Consider the following 25,076-nt stretch of genomic DNA (forward strand, 5'->3'; position numbering starts at 1 on the left):
AATGCAGTTGGTGCTATTGGGTTTTTGGCAGGCCGATTTGGCTACAAATGTTTTGGAAATGTACCTAAATAGCCCCTAAAGTACCAGTACAATAGAAACCCCCCAAAGATGACAACATTTTTGAAACTTCACCCATCAAGGAATTTATCTGGGGTTAAGGGTAGCATTTTATCTCCCAACATACTGGCCAAAATGTAATACAAAGTAAATAGAGCTGAGTAAAAATGGCAATTTCCATGACGTCCACCATGACTGCCTACCTGGAGGATTACTGTCACTCCCTCCTGCATGTCTCTCCAGTGTTCCTCCTGTCGCTACATAGCTCAGGGGGAAGAGAGTATCTCCCTCTCATCTGGGAATGGGGGGGCGCCATAGAGGTGCGGTACGAAGTCCTTTCCTCTCCGGGTCTCGATTGTTGCCCCTTCCTGGCTGCTGTATGGAGAGGCATATGGTGTTATGCGGTCCCTCTGTGATCTTTGGTGGCCCCATGTGCTACGGCTACCGATGTTGGAACGCATCATGCGTTGAATTACATACATGACCTTCTATACTTTTGTTCTTCTCACTCCTAGGAGAAAGAGAAAAAAAGAGAAAAGGAAAGAGGATAAAAAGGATAAGTTTAAAGCCAAGACTCCTCAATCTTGGAGATGTAACATGTCTTTCAATAAGCTACCTGACTCTTATAATAGTAAAAAAAAAAAAAAAACATTATGCAAGAACTGTTGATAATATTATGTGTTAAGAAAAAACATCCTTCATGGATGAGCGGAGATCCAAAGAAAAAACACTTTCCAGAAGGACCTCCTCCTAAACATAAACCCCTTAACGCCTAAGCCACTTTTCACCTTCCTGACACTGCCCATTTTTTTCAAATCTGCCCTGTGTCACTACAAATGCTTATAACTTTGGAACGCTTTAACATATCCAAGTGATTTTGAGTTTGTTTTTTCGTGACACTTTGTACTTCATGTTAGTTGAAAATTTTTGGTGGTATGTTTTGCATTTATTTATGAGAAAATCAGATATTTGGTGAAAATTTGGAAAAAATCTCGATTTTCGAACTTCAAAATGTTCTACTTTTTCCACACATAGTCACAGCAAAAAAACTTAATAACTAACATTACCGAATGTCTACTTTATGCCTCCATGGTTTTTTATGCATACTCTTACTGCATACTGCATTCTCATCCTGCAAAAGCAGGATGTTATGGGGCTTTGAACGTTAGGTAGGATTTTTCACAAAAAAATCAGGTTTCAAGTCACTTTGAGAGGCCTAAATAAAAGTATCTATTTTTTTTTGGCAGTTTGGACATAAGGGCTTATTTTTTGCGACATGAGATGCACTTTACAAAGATTTTATTAACTCTTGAATGTATGGGTGAAAACAAAATTGCCAATTTTGGTTTCCTTTCATTTAGTATTCTTTGGGGGTTGTACACCGTACACTAAAAATACCATATTAACTTTATTTTATAGATCACTACAATTACTACATTTATATAGTTTTACATATATTTTTACAATTTTACTGGGGAAAAAAAATCTACCGTATATACTCGAGTATAAGCCGAGACCCCCTAATTTTACCACCAAAAACTGGGCAAACCTATTGACTCGAGTATAAGCCAAGGGTGGGAAATGCATTGGTCACAGACCCCCCTGTAGTATATAGCCAGCCTGCCCCCTGTAGTATATAGCCAGCCTGCCCCCTGTAGTATATAGCCAGCCTGCCCCCTGTAGTATATAGCCAGCCTGCCCCCTGTAGTATATAGCCAGCCTGCCCCCTGTAGTATATAGCCAGCCTGCCCCCTGTAGTATATAGCCAGCCTGCCCCCTGTAGTATATAGCCAGCCTGCCCCCTGTAGTATATAGCCAGCCTGCCCCGCCTGCCCCCAGTAGTATACAGCCTGCCCAGCATTACAAAAATAAATAAACGTATATACTCACCCTCCGGTGCTCCCCCGATGTCCACGTGGCTCGTCTTCTGGCTTCCGCGCCCGTCTTCTATCTTCTGCTGGGCGCAGCCACAGCTCTCCCCCGGCCGGCAGGCGCATAGCATGACGCGCCGCTGCTGACATCATACTAGGCGCAAAATGCGGGAACGCTCCACCCACCATGCAGTACTATTACGTCAAATGTCGGTAAGGGGTTTTTTAGAAAAAAAAACCTGAACCCATTCAGGCGATAGACTCGCATCAGGATGTTGCCTCTTGTTTCTACTAAGGAGGTGGGGAGAAACAAATCCTAGAAATCCAGGAGAAAATGTCTTAATCTAGCTTCCTCTTCTCTCTACACTTACCTAGATGCTCTACTCAAGGTGGTTAAAGAAACTCTGGATATTGAAGATCCTGTTGAAACAAAATTGGTACAGCATGAGCTATTCGGATGCCTGAGCCAAGAAAGAGTTTTCCTATTCAATAGTGTGCTAGAGGACCTTATTCGTAAGGAATGGAAAGAGCCAGAAAAAAGACTTTCTGTGGCCAGCCAGTTCTGGAATAGGCTTGTTTTTGAAGAATAAAAATCGAAGATTTGGGTCTCCAAAAGTTGTTGTACTAATTACCACGGTAGTCAAAAAGACGAGTGTGTCAGATTCTTGGCCAAAGAAGGAGCTCGTTTCATAGATCTTTGGTTGAAACAATGGTCAGGGGATTACAGATCAAAATCAAACCTGTGTGGCCTTGAATTTCTGTTTGATCTGTAGCCAGACACTATTTTGGAGAAAGTGACGGACAAAAAGGGGTTCCCTTGGAGAAGATTCTCCTTTCGTGATTCCCGGGAGAAATTTCCATCTTATCGAAGTATAAGGGGGTAGAGGCTACAGTGCCTCACAGAATAACCAACTCACCCCTGTTGAGAAACAATGATGCCAGGCTGGGGGTGGGGGGGTGTATCTCATTTTTCCTCCCAATGGAATCGGCACATAAGAAATACTTGGATTCTATGAGTAGTGGAGGAAGGTTACAAAATTGGGCTGAACCTAATCAAACATTTGTGACGTCAAAAATCTGTCGTCCTCCTCTTCATCATCTTATGTGGGAAGAAGTACAATCTCTTCTGACCAAAAATGTAATCTCTCTTGTACCGTTCCATCAAGTGAAAAAAGGGTTCCCCCCCTCTTCCTAATATAGAAACCGAATGCTTCCTACAGGATGATTATAAATCTAAAAGACTTGAACAGACACATCAAGTACAAAAAGTTCAAGATGGTTTCTAAAGTTTACAACACCTTTCATTGCTCAAAATAAAGTCCTTTGCACCATGCACCTAAAAGACGCGTATTACCACGTCCCAATCGACCCAAACTCTTAAAAATACCAGAGGTTTGTGGTCTTATCTCCAGAAAACCGGGTAATGCATTTTCAATTCAGAGCTCTATCAATTGAGCTCTCCTCAGCGCCAACTCAGAAGAAAATCTGATATCAGACACAACTGCAGAAATCCTGGAACAACTGGGTTGGATAATAAATGATGAGAAATCAAATCTTCAATCCAGCACCAGACTAAAATTCCTGGGTGTTCGATTGGAATCAGCGCTTCACTATTCACTCCTCCTGGAATCTCTAAATCTTATGACCAAAGTAAGGACTTTTCAAAGCAAACAGACGTGCTCAGTTAGGGAATCCGATGAAACTTCTTGGACTTCTCACAGCCTGTATAGCCTGGGTTCCTTGGTCTCAGAAAAATTCTTTGAAATGGTGGAATACAATGGAGAATCTAGTCAAAGGCTTCAAATGGAACAACTGGCCAATAACGATTATCTTGACAGATGCGAGCAAGACAGGTTGGGGAGAAAAACTACCAGGTAATTTGGTTTAAGGCCTATGGTCCCAAATAGAAAGCGACATATCATCGAACTACAAGGCATTAAAGGATGTCTGGGAAACGTTGAATATCAAAGACACTATGCGGCCAAAACCTCATATTGTCAGACAACATGAACAGGGTGGCCTATCTCAGATGTATAGGTGGCACCCACTCTCCCATCCTTCTTAATCTTTCTAAAAAGATCTTCCTCTGACTGGTCTATCCTTGACTGTAATCCACCTAAAATGGTCAGAGAACAGGGAAGCAGACTTCTTAAGCAGACACTCTCTGGACCCTCACGAGTGGTGCCTGAACGAGGAGGTGTTCCTTCAACTTGCTCAGAAATGGAGAACCCCTGTAATAGATTTATTTTCCACCAGGGAGAACTAAAAAGCTGACCACTATTTCTTCCTACAGACAAACAGTCCAGACCATCTCCTAGATGCCTTCAGCCACAGTTGGGAAGTAAAGCTGGCTTATGCCTTCCCTCCATTTCCATTAATCTCAGGAACAGTGCAAAAGATCAGACAAGAACATCTCGATCATTCTAATTGTGTCCTTCTGGCCAAAGAAGAACTGGTTTCCAGCACTAAAGAATATGGTCTTGGGCAATCCTCCTTCCTCGGAGGAGGGATCGCCTGTTTCAAGGGGCAGTGTATCATCCCAACTCGGAAATGTTTCAGCTATCAGCATGAATCCTGAGAAACTGATGCCAAAAGTCAAAGGTCTCTCATACAAAGTTATTACCCCTTACAATCTACTTAATATTCTGACGACAAGATCTCTCTAATGCTTGATTCCAGTTTTTTCCCTAATGGACAACAGACTTCCATCGTAGTCGGGAAATAATCCTTCCTCCCTTTTGCCAATATCCAAAGTCTCCTTAAGAAGCCAACTGACATACACTGGATGTGAGGAGTGTGGTACTGCACTAGAAATAGAAATAACGGATAGTTGACACAAAGATTAAATTGTAGAAACAGGTTTGAAAGGCAAAAATAAAGGAAGAAAAATCACCCGCTGGATTGAACAAACTATCCGGCAAAGCCTAGAAGCACCTCCAGATATTCCCCTCTACCAGGGTGGAAAGAGCATCTCTTGATCAAATCTGCAACTTGGTCCAGCACTGGAACTTTTGCCAAATACTACCAAATTATCATTTGGTAGAAAATTATTACAAGCAGTAGTCCCTCCCTAAAAATTCCCAAATCGTCCGTTACATATTCAGGTGGCCGTCATGGGGGACGTCATGGAAAGCGAAAATTATACTCACCGGTAATTCTTTTTCCATTTAGTCCACCATGACGGCCTGAGATTTTTCCCTGCCCTTAAATACTCTTGTATGGTTTTATTTGTATGTGAAGTAACATGCTAATAAACCCCTTGCATCCTTTCTTGGTGTAGTTATTTGGTAGACACTAGAAAGGGATGCAGGGGACTGGACATCTAACCTCTCTTCTTCCTGTCCCTGCAGAGGTCAAGGGGTCAACCATGAAGGCCCACCTGGAGGATGACCCCATGACCTCTGCAGGGACAGTGCTGGACCGGTAATTTGTTTTCCATTCAGTCCATCATGACGGTGGACTAAATGGAAAACAAATTACCGGTGATTCGAATTTGGATCACAGATATTTTACATATTTTTTTGACATCATGAAGCATTTGTAGATGCCCTTAGGGATCAGTACAGCAGAAACCCCTGAAAAATGACTAGTGTGCAAACTACACCCCCTCCATTATTGTAGTTAGGGTTGTAGTTAGAATTTTTAACCCCACAAATGGACCCCAATGATAATGCCTAATGGATAGTGCATAGTAAATAATATGCACTATGTCATCTTGTGCCCACTCCAAAAATAAAGCAGGTTCTCCCAAGTACTGCAATACCTCATATGTGACAATAAGCTACAGGCTGCACACACTGCAGGGCTCAGAAAGGAAAGTGTGGCCTGCGGCATGATGTATAAGCTGTGGAGAGTACATCAGGGTTAATTGTCCAGCATATTAAAAATTATACTTACAGGGGGGTGTGGTCGATCCTAAAACACTCCTTCATAATATAATCTTGGTTTATCGGGCAACGTGTCACACTGGTAAATGGATTTCATCTGTATACCACTTTTGGAGCACACCCGAGTACTAGCACTCCCCCATTCCTGGTCTCTAAAAAGTAAATGCTTGACTACCACCTCTTGAAAGTCCTGGAAAGTTCCCCTCTGTCCTGCACATCAAGGTAGCATGTATGCATTATACAGTGCTATCTGCAATTTTCCGCATGTCATTATATGGCTGAAGCGCCTGGTTTGAAAGGACAACCCCCCTCATGTACCCATTGGAGTCCAAAATGCTGTCAGGTTTGGGAATTTGTGTATTATTACCTCGTACAGGGGTAGTGGTGGTGGTGTGCCCATTTATTGCTGTTAATACAAGGATGTCTCTCTTGGCCTTTACTTGACACACACTATGTAGAAGAGAAGAAAAAAATTCTAATCCTCACCCACATAGTTGCATATCGAGTGTGCAATCCACTTGGTCCGCACTGCCAGCAGGTAAAAGTTCGGCAAAAGTTTATTTAATCCATCAGTACATAAAAGTACAAAAAAATCATCACTTAAAAATGCATGTGGTTCTCTTATAATGCACACCGAGTCGCTGCATAGTGCCCGGCTCTCGTGCCTTTTCAGCTTTTCCCGTAGCAGTGACTTTGGGGGACCTCCTTTTTTAAATTTTTTAACCGTGTTGCATGCCGCAGTTTTTCTTGAAGCAAGTGTAGTGCTGGTGTAAAAATTGTCAAGGTAGAGGTGGTAGCCCAGGTCCAGTAATGGATGAACCAAATCCCACACAATTTTTGCAGCAATTCCCAGGAAGGCGGCGGGGCGGGGCATTCTTGGGGCACTCTAAACTTGTATGTGTATCCTAATGTACTCTCACACAGCATATACATCTTCACGCCATGCTTTGCCCTCCTAATTTGCAGGTACTGGCGGAAAGGAAGACTCCTGATGAAATGTTCCAGGGACCTGTCAATACATACGTGCCTGTGGGGGGTATACATTTCCATAGATTTGGCACTCATACGATGTATGATGGGCCTGACCTTAAATTGACCATTATATCTGGGGTCAACTCTGGATGGGCACTGTGCATTGTCCGCATAATTCAAAAACTTATGGAGGACTTTAGAGTGCTTCCTTATTATTGCCATTTGGAACATCAGGGTGTGGTACAAAATGTCTATACTACGACAGTCCCCGACTGCTGGCTTTTTTTTTTTTGTTTTGTTTTTTTCTAGTCCCATAAGTACTATGCCCCGATATTTCTCAGGGGTTGACCTGTGGGGTTGTGCGTAAAAAGAATTGGGGTATAGAGAGTGGTCTACAATGAGACCAATTAGGTCCTCACTAAAATGAAAAAAGTCCATTGGTCTGATCCCTGCCATGTCTGTATATCCCAGGATTGCCAGTAAAATTCGGGACCTGAAGTGCATAGTTGGGGTTACCCATGTGTCGTCAGTAGTCCTTGGCACTAAAGCAGCTGTAGCCCCTGACTCTTTGGTACAAGTCCGAAGGTGCCTTTTTTGGGGGTTCCTTGGGGTCACTTTAAGCATTTATCCCGCACTAGCAGACATAACTGGCAGTATAAGTGTATGCCTCCAATGCTGTATATGTTTTACTGGCTATTGTTTTCTCTGTTTTCTCTGCTGGATGGCATCCTCAATGTCTTCTTTTTTTTTTTTAAACTGAATGTGGAGTAGCAGTATGTTATGTACCCATTTTATGGGTGTAAGACAATGGGTGAAATACTGAACTCCCGCCGTATTGATTGGGTCAGGGAGACCTGCATTGGGTTGTTCTACAGATTGGAGGCGGTCATGGCTTAGATTTCATTCCTATGCTTTGGCTGCATAGTGCTATATTAAATTGTCTACATATGTACATAAGGTTAACATGTTTGCACATCACACAACATATGTACATATAGTACACTAAACATACATATTTACCTACAAATTATACAATATACATACTGCATATGCTTGTGTATAAGCCACGTTTTGCTTCACAATTTTTGCATTTACCCACTCGACTTATTCTAGAGTATATAATATGAATGGCAAAAATAATAGTAATATTAATAGAAATGGCAATTGTAATAATAGTAATATTTACATCTAAATAACATTATTGGTTATGCTGCATAGAAGTGTTTCCCCTAAATCCCTTCCACATTGTCTTGGACATGCGACTTTTTTTCAACCATATAAATTATGATTATAAAAACATTAAGAAAAATAGAAAGTGATAATAGCAATAATTATAAAAATACTAAGTACATTCCTCTGATAACCTTTCTGTTTCCTTTCAAGCAGCACAAATAGAGAGAAGTCTATGTGTTCTGCTTGTGCACACACTAATGCAGCCTTATGATGACATAGTGTTTGCACAGGCAGAGAATGCACCTGTCTCTCTACTCGTGTCGCTACACAGGAACAACATGCCTGCATCCTAAAGGACAAAGTAGCTGCAGGGGTTGGAAAGTATGTCATTTTTCTGCTTTTACGCCTGTATACTGGGAGCTGTGGGTTGGACAAACTTAATATACTGGGGGAAGCTTGCTGGGCATACACTGGGGGCTGTGTGCTGGGCTTTTCCCACTCTAAGTTCATACTCGGTCAATAAGTTTATTGATTTGTTTGTGATAAAATTATGTGCCTCATTTTTTTTTTTTTTCAAGTCTATATATACATGAGTATATGCACGTTCATGTTTTGCAGCACTGCATAAGCAGGTGGCTGCATCACAGTAGGCATCCATACAGACTAGCAAAACCTTGAGGTACACCTTCTCCTTAATCCTCCATTCCCTTTCTCATCCATTTCCATCACGTCCCCCAGGACAGGAAAACCCTCCCATCTACCCTCGACACCAGTGTTTTTTTTTCTTGTCACTGCAGGATGAACTGCGAAAGGCCTCCTCCGTCATGTAGGGGGGAGGGGGGTTATATTTGTTTTTACCATGCCTGGCAGTGCCGGAGTGTCCTCAATTGTCCTCCAGCCACGAGAATCAGTTATTTAAGCTTCCCATGTGTTCATTCTGACTTTGTGACCTTTTGACTTGAGTGCCTAGGACTTGGTTTGTACCATTGGGTAACCCCATTATTCCCTAGCTTTGACACACCTTTTGTTGAGTACCCCAGTGAATTAGGGACCCAGGTTAATTGATATAGGGACTACTGCAGAAGTCTTCCTATTTTACCATCCATCACCTTTGCTGACCAGGACTGTCTTGTATGGGTTATTGTTATTTTGAGGGAATTGACTATATACCTCCTTGTACTCGTGGCTGAGTGTGGACTGATATGTACTGTTTTGGTCCACTCGTGGTTTATTGATGTGTGCTTTCACACTTTTAATTGTTTTTATGCATTTTTAATGCATGGCGTTTTAGAATTATTTTAGAATTAATAAAAGTGTATTTTATGCTTATACACACTAGCCTTTTCTTGGTTTTTGTCATATATTATATTTAGTGTGTGGGCTACTTTGTGACTATTTGGTTATTACACACCTCTCCACTCATCACGTCTCAATAGTATATCCCAAGCTGGGACGTCACAAGCTGGGCCCAGAACTTGGATGTGACGTCAGGTACAGGCAAATATGTATATCCCACTGTGGGTCTTATCTGAGTTTTTCTCTGACTCTGCTGCCATGGCTGAGGAAATGGGTGACTGCCGTTCGCTACCAGTAACCTGGGGCTTATGCTGTTATAAGTGGCTTGCAGTCTCTTTCTCTCTCTCTCTCACTTGGGCGTAATCTTTTTCTATTGAAGCATATTACACTTTTTTTCTAAGATATTGCTCCGAAAACTAAAAAAGACAGAAGAGAAGGGCTCCAAAAAAGCCTACATCAAAGAAATGTGTCATGCGTTTCAAGAAATTAGAGGAGAACTATACACAAGTTCTGTAAAGAATATGTAAAGAATGGATTGGTAAAGTAAAGAAGGAAGAGACTCCATATTTTATGAACAAGCTGCACTCAATGATGGACAAAAATATTCAAACCTCTATTTCCAATATGCAAGTCACCCAGGAGCCCCCACCCAAAAAGAAGTTAAGACCGTGGTGTCTATATCTTCTGAATCTGACATGCGAGCCTCTTGTTCTGCTGTGGATTTTGTAGATGTGGACCCGACATTTGAATTGGAGGAACCGGACAAGAGATTCTTCTTCTCCTCAAGGGAATTAGACAATCTTATTGCCACAGTATGTTCAAGTATTGGTATTAAAGACATTATCCAGCCAAAATCTTTACCGGACAAAATCATTGGTGGACTTAAGAGTAGGTTTTTCCCTTTTATATATGGCTTAATATGTTTGATAAGTTAAGTAAAAGACTCCCTTGGAAATTATCCTAGGCGCCATACCTATGCTAAAATCCACCACAGAGTTTCTAGCCAATTCTTCGGGGGGAAACCATTAGGTTCGCAGCCACAGATGGAGCATTATCTATCGCCACTAGAAGGGCTCTTTGGATAAAACACTGGAAGGCGGCATTCCAGAGCTTTGCTTTTGACTTTATGTCCCTTTTAACAAGTGAATTTGTATTTGGACAAAAAAAAATTGCTGATCACTTGGAATGTGTGGCTGACAAAGATTTAAGATTGACTGATGATTCTATGGTCCCAAGTGCAAAGAGAAATTTTAAAGGAAACCTACCACTTGAAGTGGCAGGTTTAAGAAGAAAACACCGAGCACCAGCTCAGGGTGAGCTGGTGCCGGAGCTTATTTTTGTTAGTGTTTTAAACCGCTGTATCGCGGTTGAAACTTTTTAAACTTTATAGCCGGTGCAGGGAGGTACGCGCTCGGCGCTTACCATGCGCGCGGCTCTCCTTCACTTCCTATGTAGCCGCGTGCACGGTCGCGCGCATGGTAAGCGCCGAGCACGTACCTCCTGCGCCGGCTATAAAGTTTAAAAAGTGTTTTAAACCGCGATACAGCGGTTTAAAACAATAACAAAAATAAGCTCCGGCACCAGCTCACCCTGAGCTGGTGCTCGGTGTTTTCTTCTTAAACCTGCCATTTCAAGTGGTAGGTTTCCTTTAACTTCAATCCCTTTAAATTGCAGCCCCCAGGACGTGATAATACACATCTTGTAAGTGGGTTGATAGTTACCCCAAAGGAGGCAGAGGCTGAGGATTCATCCTTAACCAAAAAACGGTTGGCTTCTAAAGATCATCCAAGAGGGTTACAAAATAGATCTAAATCCCTCCTTTTTAGGTCCAGGTCCAGCGAGCTAATAGAACTAGTCCCCTTTGGAGTAATTACCCAAGTACCTACTTCCCAACAAAAAACAGGTCATTTATTCCCCTTTATTTGTAATAAAGAAACCCAAAGGTTCATACCACCTAAAAGTATCTAAAAATTAAGTACAGATGGCTCAAAATGGAATGTAAAGTCTTCTACAATACTAATAAATCAGGATGCCTACATGTGCACCCTGGATTTACAAGATGTGTATTATCACGTCCCAATTTCACAATCGCTCCCAAAAGCAGTTAAGATTGGCTGTGGAATCGGGCTACTTGATTCTTCAGTATCAATTTGTAGCCCTCCCGTTCGGGATTTCCTCTGCACTCCGAATTTCTTATGAAACTAGTGGTAGAGATAATGGCGCCCCTAAAAGAATTAGGTCACCAAATCATACCATAATTGGATAACTTTTTTATAATAGCAGACACAAAGCTCATGTTAATTCAGAGCCAACTTACACAAAATTTCTTGAGAACTTAGGGTGGATTATCAACAAGGAGAAATTCTGTCTTGTTCCAGCATGTACTTCTTGATTCTTCCCTACAGAAGTCTTTTCTTCCAAATCACTGAATGGAAAACCTAATAAGCCGTGTGGATCATTTTCTTTCCTGTCAAGTCTATCCATAAGGAACGCTGTGAAGACTGATGGCCACAATACTGTTTCTCTAGGAGTCAGTTCCATTAAAGGCTCCTCCAGAAGTGGCTGTTGGGTAAATGGGATCATCAAAATCGATCCTTGGACCACGTAATCAGGATGCCTCCAGAGGTAAAATTTTTCTCTCGTATGATCGAAGGAGTTAATAAACATAGAACAGGTGATCTTTTGGAGACAGTGGCCAGTATCCTGCCTACAGATTGATGCCAATCTTCAGTGCTGGGCTGAAAAACTTCCAGATGGATATGACCAGGGGACTCTGTACCCCATGATTTATGGATTTTAGTAGCTGTGTGGGAAGCCCTGAGATGTTCTTTTCACCAACGAAGTCTGTGTCTAAGGATATACTCAGACACCACTGTGGCCCACTGAAGGAAACAGGCACATGCCCAACCGGGGTATACCTTTTTCCCTTCTGTGCTTGACTTCCAGAACGCTTCAGTAGTGATAACTCCTATATCATGAGGAAAGTAATTGCTAACAGGATTTTTTTTTTTAATTTTGCTATACCTTTACCACATAAATCAGCAGTGAACAAACATGCTGTATTAGTGATCTTCTATGCATCTAAAGAAGCAGTCATAAAAATTGCAACTCCAAGTGATTCTATATGGGGAGATATCTTTCTACCAAGATGATTGCAGAGAACACCATAAGAGATGTATTATGTCCTGAGACTATAGAATGTGAACCATAGAATGTGAAAACGGCAGCATATGTCCTCATGCTGTGGTCTACACAAAGTAGTAATGACAAAATTTCATAAAAGAAAGTCATTTTCTTTTTATTTTGTAAGGTAGATTATGGAACTAGCTATTAGTGAAATATTTTATTAAACTTGAGACTTGAACTGTTCCCTATATTTACTCTTTCTCACAGGAAACCAATGTTTTGAAGCCATAATCAAGGTTTTGTTTGTTACCAGCAAACAAAATTTTCTCTAAAAGAATGCATAGTTCATTTTAAGTAGCGTTATTATAGTATTTAGTCTTATATTTCACAGTAAACTAAATAGCCATGTTTTGCTCTGAACAAAATAGAAGTATTCAGTACAAATTCTAATGTAGGAAATTATGATGACAAAGTTCTGTACACCTTTAGTTGGTTTGGTCATTGAATTATTCAAGATCAATAGCATTTTACAGGGTACATGTCCCATACAGGGTACCATTGTCCAGCGACAACTTTGTTTAATGTGTGTGGCTGGGGCTGACCTTTTCACCTTTAAAATTTTGTTAATATCTTAAAATAATATACTTAATCATAATTAATATCTTAAAAACAAAAGCCGCACAAATTGTAGCAAAATTGATTGCCACTGATTTTGTTTGATTTGGGTAATGTGGGGGGAAGGAGGGTAAATTCACTAGTGTGTTTTTTTTTTTTTTTTCTTTTACTGTGGTGTTCTCAGAGCATGTTTCTTAATCGGACAGTCTGCACATAAAAATTGTACTATATGTCAATAAAAAGCCCTATTCTTGCTGTTTCTGTTTCTTTAGTGTATAAGGAGCTTTGTTATTGGCCATGTCAGCACTGTGTCAGTTGTCTTGCTGAGTGGTGCTGCCATTTGCTGTGGTCCTGCAAAGTAATAAAACAAGTGCTTTTTTAAGCAGTAACATTGTTAATCCAACCTCTGGGGACGATGCCTATTTAACACTAAAATGTGGCTTTTTTCAACATGTTTTTAGCCCCTTCACTCTCACTGATGGTTATGTCCATCAGCGAGCTATGAAGGACAAATGAAGAGGGCTCAAAATTGAAACTATATAGAGCCAATGAATTGAGAGAATGTTTGGAACACACAGACCATCAGATCCATCGAAACAGAACTAAATTTGGCAAAAACTTTTTTTTGCCTATTTTACATTTGGAATTTTATTTTACTGTTCCTTACTGCATGGCACAGAATATTAAATGCCACCAGGAAGTATAATTTGTCTCACGGATTGCCTCTTATATTTTGGTAAACTGAAAAATCTAAAGGATATGGGGAAGGAGTGGAGTATAAAGGAAATTCAGTAACCCAGGAAAACCTGGCCCTGAAGGAGTTAATCTTGCATTGCTAGTTTGCTGTAGACTGAGATGAGGGAGAAGAGGTAGGATGGTGCAGCACTAAGGAAAGCTGTGTTGTTTAGGGTTATCAGTTTAGGCAATAACATTTTCTTTATTTAAAATAAACAACCCAATGTAGAAATGAATGAATTACCCTTTTTATAACAGTAACATACTTTTGATATAATTTGATGTTGCATGTTATATTTTTGTAGGTATTATATGTAATGGAGTTACTCCAAAATCAGGAGAAGGGAAAGGCTGTGTTCACATCGATTTCTGAATTCTTGCTCACTCACCCAGTTTTGAGTTTTGGAATCCAAGATGTTAGCCGTGGTCTACTTCAGCATACAGAAGTTCTACCCTCAGAAGTGGAAAGTGACAATGTAATTGGAGGTATGTGTATGTGTATGTGTGTATCCCAGACCAATCTCTACGCTGTACAATAGATTTCCCAAAACCCCACTTTATTTTTATGTGCAACCCCACAGGTGGCACCTATCAGTGCAGCCGAGATGAAGTATTATGGGACTGGTCAAAAAGCCCGCTATCAGGGACTATTGGAGCACAGACTTGCTTTACTACACCCCGATGTTCCTCTTGGTGATGAATAGGAAGCACTTTAAAGCCATCCATCGGCTTTTGCATTTTTGCTGACAATGCACAGTGCCCACCCAGAAATGACCCCAGTTATGATAGGTTGTATAAGGCCCGGCCCATATAAGACTATTTGAGGGCACACTTATGGAAGTGTTTACTCCAAAGAGGCACATATCAGTGGACGAGTCCCTGGTACATTTCAAAGGGAGGCTTCAGTTCCGCCAGCACCTGCCCAATAAGAGGGAAAGGTGTATAAGCTGTGTGAGAGTACACTTTTAGGTTCAGGGTATATGAAGGGAAGGACTCTAGAATAGTGCCCCCTGAATGCTCCCCCTCCATGGGAATTGCTGGAAAGATAGTTTGGGATTTGGTGCACCCACTACTGGACCAGGCCTACCACCTCTACCTGGATAATTTTTATACCAGTGTTACCCTGTTCAAGTGCCTCGCTTCCAGACAAACTGCAGCATGCGGCACTGTTATGAAAAATCAGAGACGTCTCCCAAAGTCACTGCTAGGGGAAAAGCTTAGAAGGCAGGAGAGTGAGCACTAAGCAGCAACTCAGTATTGTGTGTTAGGTACAAGGACGAGGGATGTCCTTGTACTAACAACAATACATGGGCACAGCACCACACCTGCCCCTGTACGAGGTACCAGTGCAGAAGACCCCAAGCCGGACTGTATTTTGGATTGCAATAGGTACATGGGAGGGGTGGATTTGTCGGTCCAGGTACTTCAGCCATATAACGCCATGCTGAAGTCAAGGGTGTGGTACAAGAAGTTAGCTGTGCACATCATGCAGGTGGCACTGCATACTGTCTACGTGTTACATCAATGTGTAGGACAATGGAGAACGCTCCTGAAATTTCAAGAGGTGGTAGTCAAGCAGTTGATTTTTAGAGACCAGGAAAGGGGGAGTGTCAGTACGTCTGGAAGCGAAGCCACATCACGCATTGTACCAGGGCTCCCTTTTCAGGAGAAGTTCCCCAAACTTCCAGCAAGGGAAGGAATCAAAAAAGGTGCAGGGTGTGCTCCAAAAGGGGCATAGGGAGGAAATCCATATACCAGTGTGACGCGTACCCGACAAACCAGGGTTATGCATGAAGGAGTGTTTCCAGATTTACCACACGTCCCTGGATATATAATTGTATCCTGATGAACTCTTAGGACCGTTCCACACTTGCGAGTGTGATGCGATGAACTCGCATCACACTCGCAATGCGTGCTGCCAGGAACGCACGGCCCAAACGCTGCACACCGGGAGTGAACTGACATGCTGAGTTCACTCCCGCGGTGCAGCGTTTAGGCCGTGCGTTCCCGGCAGCATGCGTTGCGAGTGTGATGCGAATTCATCGCATCACACTCGCAAGTGTGGTAAGGGCCTTACACAGCGTATACATCATGCTGCAAGTTACCTGCTGAGCTCAGCCGTGTGCGCAGCCTGTAGATTATTGCCTCATATGGGGTATTGCAGTACCCGGCATCATGATTTTTTTTTAAGATAAATTATTTGAGTAAACAAAGATCAGAAATACATAAATTTACATGCAATATTTACATAAATCCAATCATTTTAAAAAGGCACACAGTACATACATAGTTAAGTACATCAGAAGTACATAAATGTGAACTCCTATAAAGACCATTGATCCATCCAGAACATAAACCCTGCATTTTAATTTCAGAAAAATTCCCTATTTCTTGTACCTCTTCCCAGTATTTTTATCCTGTCCTTCCCTCTATTTCTAAATAAACCATTTTACAGTTTTTATCCAACTACCACATGCCTTCCTTATAACCAAAATCCATTCCCTCAACAAATTATAAACTGCCCTAAGGCCCTAACAGATCCTGTAAACAACTTCTTCACAACTCCCAATGATCCTTAGGGATCCTTCCCCTCGTGGCTCTCAGGAAAAAAAAACACACCGTGGTCCAATCCATGCATCCTAGAGCAGTGGTGGCGAACCTATGGCACTGGTGCCAGAGGCAGCACTCAGAGCTCTTTCTGTGGGCACCCAGGCCATTGCCCCAGCGCACCAGACAGGACTCAAAGAATCTTCCTGCAGTTCCAAGTAACTTAAAAGATGCTGCTTTCAGTCATACTTTGATACTTACTTTGCTGCTTGGGACTGTAGGTAGAGGGAGAATGTATAGACAGGGACGAATTACCTTTGGAGGACCTTCTGGTGGCCCCACGATTCTCTGTGCACAGAGGGACACTGGAAAGAAGCTAAAATGATGCAAATTTTCCATCTTTCTACAGTGTTGCTGTCCTCAGGAGGCCAATGTCATCGAAAGTTGTTGAAGAACAGGGAGCAGTAAGTTACTGCTTTAATTTTTGGTTGGCACCTCGTGATAAATTCGGGGGGTTTTGGGCACTCGGCCGCTAAAAGGTTCGCCATTACTGTCCTAGAGGGAGGCAAACCCCTCTTCTCTGCTTTTTTATCCACTGTTCCCCCAAACTATCTCTCCATATCCCTCTTTACCTACTGTTCTGTAATGCATAATCTCATATCTCCCAACGCTTTTCACCAACTTCACAATTTTTGAAAATTGGGGGGTGTTTCAACCCCATTTCCTAACCACAGTCAATCTCCCAGAAACAACAATTTGTTACATCTGTCTTTTTCCGACCCAGAGAGCCTCTCCAGGATGATCACCCAAAATAGGACTTCCATCCTTGACACACTCCTAATCCCTGTACACCTTCGTTCCACTTCCTCTATCACTTTTTCCCAAAATGGGCTGATTTTAGGATATACCCAAATTTTATGTAAGTATTTCGCTTCTGGCTTCCCACATTTTTCACAGTAGGCGTTTTCCCTCAATTTCATCCTGTGCAATTTCACAAGTGTATAATGTAATCTTTGGGTGATGTTAAATTGAACTATTCTATGATTTCCACTTAATGACTAGCGCTTTATGTTCTTATAAATCTCTACCCACATTTTTTCCCCAATCTCTCCTAATTCTTTTTTCCACCCATTTTTTGCTGGATAGAATTCGTCCCTACATTTCTTATTCATAATACTCTTATAAAACAGTGACATAACCCCTTTGTGTCTTACTCCTCTTTTTATTATTTCCACACTATTATGGGCCTCTACACCCAATCTATCTTCCTTAATTTTGTGAGCCACGTGGTATACTTGGAAAATCCTAAGTGCCCCTATCTTACTTAACTCAGGCATTCCCCTCAAAAAATCCATTGTCATCCTACCTTCATTATTAACAATTTGTGATATGGACTTTATCCCTTGTTTTATCCAGAGCTGTTGTTCTGGAATAGATAAAAACTCCTCAAAATTGTAAAAGAGAACCCCCCCCCTTTACCCACAACCATTTCTTTAGTGTATCCCAGCATTTAATAATTTACCTATCTGCATCTTACTATATATCCCTTGTGATAATGCGCCACTCAAGAAGCTCTGCTCTATCTACATATTTCCCTTCACCCTTATTTAACAACCTGTTAACCCCTTAACGCTCTGCGCCGTAGCTCTACGGCACAGAGGTATAAGGGATGTATGAAGAGGGCTCACGGGCTGAGTCCTCTTCATACAGAGGTGGGGGTTTTTGCATTTTGCACAAAACCCCCACCGCTAATAACCGCGGTCGGTGCTAGCACCGATCGCGGCTATCAACCCTCTAAACGCCGCCAGCAAAGTCGCCAGCGGCGTTTAAAAGACGGCGGCGCGTGGGCGCCGCCATCTTTTTTTCGATCGCCACACCCCCGAACGTCATCGGGGGGCGGCGATCGGTTACCATGGTAGCCTCGGGTCTCCTTTTGACACGAGGCTACATGGTTTATGCAGGTTCGTTACAATGAGCCAGTGGCTCATTGTAATGTATGACCTGCAAAAATGCCATATATTGCAATACTGTAGTATTGCAGTATATGGTAGGAGCGATCTGACCATCTAGGGTTAATGTACCCTAGATGGTCTAAAAGATAGTGAAAAAAAAAAGAAAAAAAAAAGTTTAAAAAATAAAAAAAATTAATAAAATATTAAAAGTTCAAATCACCCCCCTTTCCCTAGAACGGATATAAAACATAACAAACAGTAAAAATCACAGACATATTAGGTATCGCCGCGTCCCAAAATGCCCGATCTATCAAAATATAAAAACGGTTACGGCCGGCGGTGACCTCCGAGGCGGGAAATGGCGCCCAAATGTCTGAAATGCGACTTTTACACCTTTTTACATAACATAAAAAATGAAATAAAAAATGATCAAAATGTCGCACAGACCTCAAAATGGTAGCAATGAAAACGTCGCCTCATTTCGCAAAAAATTACCCCTCACACATCTCTGTGCGCCAAAGTATGAAAAAGTTATTAGCGTCAGAAGATGGCAAAAAATTTTTTTGCTTTTTTGTACACATTCGTTTAATTTTTGAAAATGTATTAAAACACAATAAAACCTATATAAATTTGGTATCACCGCGATCGCACCGAACCAAGGAATAAAGTAGGCGTGTTATTTGGAGTGAAGAGTGAAAGTCGTAAAAACTGAGCCCACAAGAACGTGACGCATGTGCGTTTTTTTTTCAATTTTTCCACATTTGGAATTTTTTTTCAGCTTCGCAGTACACGGCATGTTAAAATAAATAACACTACGGGAAAATAAAATTTGTTACGCACAAAATAAGCCCTCACACAGGTCTGTACACGTAAAAATGAAAAAGTTATGGATTTTTGAAGTTGGAGAGCGAGAAATTAGCCGAAAAACCCTCCGTCCTTAAGGGGTTAAAGGCTGAGCATCCTTTTCTCAAAACAAGCAAACTAAGTTGACAAAAAATTGCGTGGTGCTGCACCTTCCCTCTTATGAGCTGTCCTTAACGGTCCTAGATGGATCCAGCAAACATCCACTATTCAATAATCCAGTAGAAGAAACTCTTTTGTGACCGGAGCTCAAAAACGAAAAAGACGATCCATGTAGGTTTCCTCCTTATTTGTGCACCAAGCACAAGGGATCACTTTCAGGGATAAGTCACCATTCAGACCAGAAACCGTCAATATTTTCACTCCTGTCCTAGTCTCCTCCACTCACTGCATATAAGAGACATATCCAGACATAGTGTAGACAGTTTCAAACTTTTCAAACTTTTATTTCCAGTTCTACTCACATATGTAGATAAAAAATGCGCATATCACAAATCACTCCACGAGGACGCCAATCCTTGTCCAGCTCTGATTCTGCGGAGTCCTCTAGGAATCCCACAGACCGTAGATTGTCCCTTCTTGACCTATCTTCTAGATCGGTTAACTTCTCTCTAAAATATTTATTCTCCCTTTCTAATATGTTGTTTTACCATATGCTTTTTGCTCTTTTTCAAGGGTTTTCACCTGAGCCCGAGTTTATGCTAGGCATTCTGGGATCCTTCCTAAGGGAGATATTCGATGTAACATCACTTGTTTCTTTTTTCAATTCCTCTATGGAGCGGTTTAATTTTTGAACATTTCACAGTATTTCCCTGAGTATGGGGTTGTTTTCTGTTTCTTCTCCCTCGTCCATCATAGCCTCACACCTAGAGCCCCCTGTCGCCCCTCACTATTCTTGGGGGTCAGACTTTTCTTGGGGGGCACCTTTTAGCTACCATAGTGATGAGTTGGGATGGATCTCCCTTTATTAACCCCTTAAGGACGCAGGGTTTGTCGGCTCATTTCTCGCTCTCCAACTTCAAAAATCCATAACTTTTTCATTTTTACGTGTACAGACCTGTGTGAGGGCTTATTTTGTGCGTAACAAATTTTACTTTCCCGTAATGTTATTTATTTTAACATGCCGTGTACTGCGAAGCTGAAAAAAAATTCCAAATGTGGAAAATTTGAAAAAAAAACTGCACGTGCGTCACGTTCTTGTGGGCTCAGTTTTACGACTTTCACTCTTCGCTCCAAATAACACGTCCACTTTATTCTTTGGTTCGGTGCGATCGCGGTGATACCAAATTTATATAGGTTTTATTGTGTTTTAATACATTTTCAAAAATTAAACGCATGTGTACAAAAAAGAAAAAAAAAATTTTGCCATCTTCTGTCGCTAATAACTTTTTCATACTTTGGCGCACGGAGATGTGTGAGGGGTCATTTTTTGCGAAATGAGGCAACGTTTTCATTGCTACCATTTTGAGGTCTGTGCAACATTTTGATCATTTTTTATTTCATTTTTTATGTTATGTAAAAAGGTGTAAAAGTCGCATTTCAGACATTTGGGCGCCATTTCCCGCCTCGGAGGTCACCGCCGCCCGTAACTGTTTTATATTTTGATAGATCGGGCATTTTGGGACGCGGCGATACCTAATATGTTTGTGATTTTTACTGTTTATTATGTTTTATATCCGTTCTAGGGAAAGGGGGGTGATTTGAACTTTTAATATTTTATAATTTTTTTTTATTTTTTAGACTTTTTTTTTTTTTTTTTTTTTTTTCACTATTTTTTAGACCATCTAGGGTACATTAACCCTAGATGGTCAGATCGCTCCTACCATATACTGCAATACTACAGTATTGCAATATATGGCATTTTTGCAGGTCTTACATTACAATGAGCCACTGGCTCATTGTAACGAACCTGCATAAGCCATGTAGCCTCGTGTCAAAAGAAGACCCGAGGCTACAATGGTAACCGATCGCCGCCCCCTGATGACGTTCGGGGGTGCGACGATTGTAAAAAAGGTGGGTTGAGAGGGTTAATAGATAAGAATCCCTGCTGAGACACTAGGTCCCTTTTTTGTTGAATTCAAAAGAACACCTGAAAACCTCTGGATAATATAATACACCAGGATTTGCCCCTTTGGGTGGTCGACAGTGTTAAGGAGTACTACAGCCCACGATCAGTCCAAGGGTTCCAGGGAGGGGTAGCACAGAGGTATGGTTAACCATTAATAAATACAACAGGTACTCAAATGAGAATCCGATAGAAGACCACTCCTTCTCCTTCTTGTACCAGACAAAGATGCTTGGAAGTTTCCAAACAGCCTTGCAATAGTTAGTATTCTGACAGAAGCATAACAACAGCATAGCAATAAGCGTTGTATTAAAGCAGTTTGTTAATGGCCAGTTCTCCCCGCCGTAACCAATATGAACTTGTATAGCTGTCTATTGATGGTTACAACTGTATGTAACAGTTGTTAGTGCTGGGTTCCTCCAGCCAAGGTCAGTATGGGACTTACTTGACAAATTTTCAGAATGTTGATCCATCAAAGAGCCACCCCTCCTACTCATGCCAGACAGAGATACTTGGGGGTTCCTAAAAAGCCATTCAACAGTAAGTAAGAAAAAATCAGTTGTTATCAAGCAGTTGTTCATGCCCAGTTCTCCTATCAGGGGACGATGAAGAAACTTGTCTAGCTGTTTGTTAGCAAAATATGTTAGTCCAGCAAAAAAAAAAAGAACCCCACTATTTATGCCACAGAGAGACCCTTGGAAGAGTAAGGGCAGTCACACAGCAATTTGTAAACCAGGTGCAGTTTAACAACCGGGAAATATCGTAACAGAGAAGTGAAGGTTGTAGTACTCATCTAACCCCCGGTGGATGAAATTGTTAAGCACTCGTCAGCATCAGAGCAAAAAAATGCCCCTACTCCTTCCAGACCTTGCCAGGGTCAGGGTCAATCACCACAGGAGAAAATACTCAGGACCCGATCTCGCTTCTCCACCTAGGGCACTCCAGGACGATTGCTATGAGCCTCATCTGGCTCTCTCAGCAGACCCCTATCCAGCCCTGGGACAGAAACTCACACCGGCAATCAGCGACCTCCGACAGAACTCGAGGTTCTCCAATGCGGATCATCTTTACTCTGTCCTCAGGAAGTGGGAGTTGCAGTGATGGTCCAGGATCGTCTGGGATCCTTCAGTCTATCCGCCAAACAGCCTCATGCAGGCATGTGTATCTCGGCTCAGGCTAGTCGTTGAACGCCAAGGAGAATGCTGCAGAGAAGGACCTGTAGGGGGAGGGACCTGACACAACGACCGTAAGTGCTCACGTCATCCGGTATGCAGCACCCGAGCCGCATCATGATTTTTGGGGTGTTTGTCTCCTGTGGCAGGAGCTGGGCACAAGGTGACATAATAGATAATTTCTGCTATGCACTATTCATTATGCATCATCCTTGGGGTCCTAAAGTGAGGCTAAAATGCTCACTACACCCCTGGATTTTTTCATGGAGGGTTGTAGTTTCTAAAATAGGGTCAATATTTAGGGGTTTCTACTGTACTGATCCCTAAGGGCATCTACAAATGTTTTATGATGGCAAAAAAAAAAATTAAATGTTGTTGCTCCAAATGCCATTCTCTTCCGAGCCCTGCTTTGTCTCCATTTTGTAGCCTATTGCCACACATGGGGTATTACCATACCCGTAATAACCTGTAGAATGATTTTTGGGGTGTTAATCCACAGCGCAATGAGTTGGTCTGATTTCATTTGTCACTACAATGGCACATTTGAGAAAACAATGCAATTTTTACAGTGCTCCATTCACTTCGTATTACATTTTGACCAGCATCCCAGGGGTTAAAATGCTCATACAACCCTAGATCAATTCTTTGAGGTGTGCCTTTTCTAAAAACAGGGTCACTACTCAGGGCTTTCTATTGCACTGGTACCTCAGGGGCACCCCAGCACCAGTCTAGTGAAAACGGAGCTGCAAAAGCTAAATTTCTCTCCTCTCCTTCTCAGCCTTGTTGTGTGCCGAGCCTGTCAATTATTGGCAGATGTGGGGCGTGGCTAGGCAGCCGGAGCGCATGGACGCACACTAGCTGAGCTCCGTGACCCACACAGGCTGAACAAGCGACTAACGTAGCTATATCAAGGCGAAACCTCTCTGAGAAAAAGCAGAACTCGGATCAGATAAGGTGTCAAGGAGGAAGAAACAAGGGCCGAGACCCTGTAAACTTACCGATTTCTACCGAACGACGGACTGGGATGAAATCCAAGATGGCGGATCACCTCGTGTACCAGGCTTGAATCTCAAGCTTCCCCACCACATACAGATCACTCCACGGAAACTCCGCTGGGAGTGCAGAGGTCTAGCTCGGTACCTTCCATCCAGCACCTCCTAAACAATGAGGAGGAAGAAAACCACACCATGGGGGAAGATATACAGGAGAGACGAACCCTGAGGTCAGACAAGGAGGAGAGCAGGCCTCAATTAACAGGGTCCAAAACGGCAAGCTCATTGGCCCCCTCGTCACTTAATGGCAGCCCAGCAAAACAACGCCTGAGACTGCAGGAGCCGGTGAGTGATAATGATCGGTCGGACTATGTACCCGAGTCCCTGAGGGGAAACAATAAGGGGACAGATTTATTCGACACACTGCCAGCATCTGAATCTGGACTCACTGAAATGTCCATGAAGTATATGCTATCAGTGCTGAGGCGTACCTTCAAAGAAAATGTCGCCCAATTAGTGCAATCTCTCAGGGCAGCCATAGGTGAAATGGAGAACAGAGTAGAGCATATTGAAAATAAGATGGAAAATGTGGTGGCATCACATAATGAACTTATTGACGCTTATTACGATTTAGCTGATGAAGTTACACAATTAAAGTCTAAAATTAAAGATCTTGAAGATAGATCGAGACGCAACAATGTTAAACTGCGTGGTATACCAGAATCTGTGCCACCTAAAGAACTAGCCAGATATGTACAGCAGCTTATAAAAGCACTACTTCCAGATATATCCACGCAGGAATTAGCAATCGACAGAGCACATAGTGTTCCGCGCCCATAACACCTAGAAGACAGTGCCAAGAGATGTGTTGGCTAGGATCCATTTCTACCAAGTCAAAGACCGCCTGATGATGGCAGCCAGAAAAAAAGGCAGTTCTGCAAACACCATATCAAAACCTGTCTATATTCGCAGATCTATCAGCGGCAACGCTGCAACAACAAAGACAACTTACACCCATTACCAAGACACTGGGAGAAAACATAATCCCATATAAGCGGGGATTCCCCACTCGCTTAATTATTATGAAAGACAATATCACATATGTCATTCACACAGTGGAGGAAGGAGCCTCACTATTGGAGAAATGGAGCCTGCAACCAGTGAATCCACAGAAACTGACAGCACCAGTTTCAGTCACCCAAGACAGAACAGAAGGAGAGACCGCCGTTGAAGAAGTTCATTCCTGTGTGGAGGACAATTCTTCTGCTTTAAATCCGGTATCTACGGAACTGTTACCCCAGTACAGCACAAAAAGTGCTACTCACATGCTTTTTGAAATTGTTTTCCAAGTAATTTTATGCATGTTAATTATGTTGTTTTTAGGTCGAACAGGATAACATGCCTTGATTATTTGACAACTGTGAGATACAGATATAAGATGTCTTTTTTTCCCCAGGAATCTGTGCTATAAAAGAGATATAATTTGTACCCTTTAACACTAATGGGGATCAAAATAATATTTTTAAATGTAAAAGGCTTGAATGGCCCACAAAAACGTTCTTATATGTGGTCTGAAGCGAAATCGTTAGCAGGAGATATTTTATGCGCACAGGAGACACATATAATTTCTAAAGATGCAAGGAGAATTTCAAATCCACAATATCCTGTAATCTGTCGATTTACACTTTTACACAATTACACAAGAAGAAAAGCAGGGGAGTGCTATTGGCAATATTCAGTAGCATTTCAATATGT

At 41.9% G+C, this 25,076-nt stretch overlaps 1 protein-coding gene across 2 annotated transcripts in view; it reads left to right on the top strand.

Annotated features, from left to right (window-relative positions):
- Positions 1–25,076, top strand: part of EDC4 (enhancer of mRNA decapping 4) — a 688,366-nt gene that overhangs the window by 248,582 nt on the left and 414,708 nt on the right. For both annotated transcript variants that reach the window (XM_072117764.1, XM_072117765.1), the window contains exon 12: positions 14,038–14,218. In XM_072117764.1, coding sequence (XP_071973865.1) covers positions 14,038–14,218 — 181 coding nt within the window. The remainder of the gene's footprint in view (positions 1–14,037; positions 14,219–25,076) is intronic.

This window comes from Engystomops pustulosus, chromosome 7, assembly GCF_040894005.1.
Source record: "Engystomops pustulosus chromosome 7, aEngPut4.maternal, whole genome shotgun sequence".
NCBI classification, from domain to species: domain Eukaryota; kingdom Metazoa; phylum Chordata; class Amphibia; order Anura; family Leptodactylidae; genus Engystomops; species Engystomops pustulosus.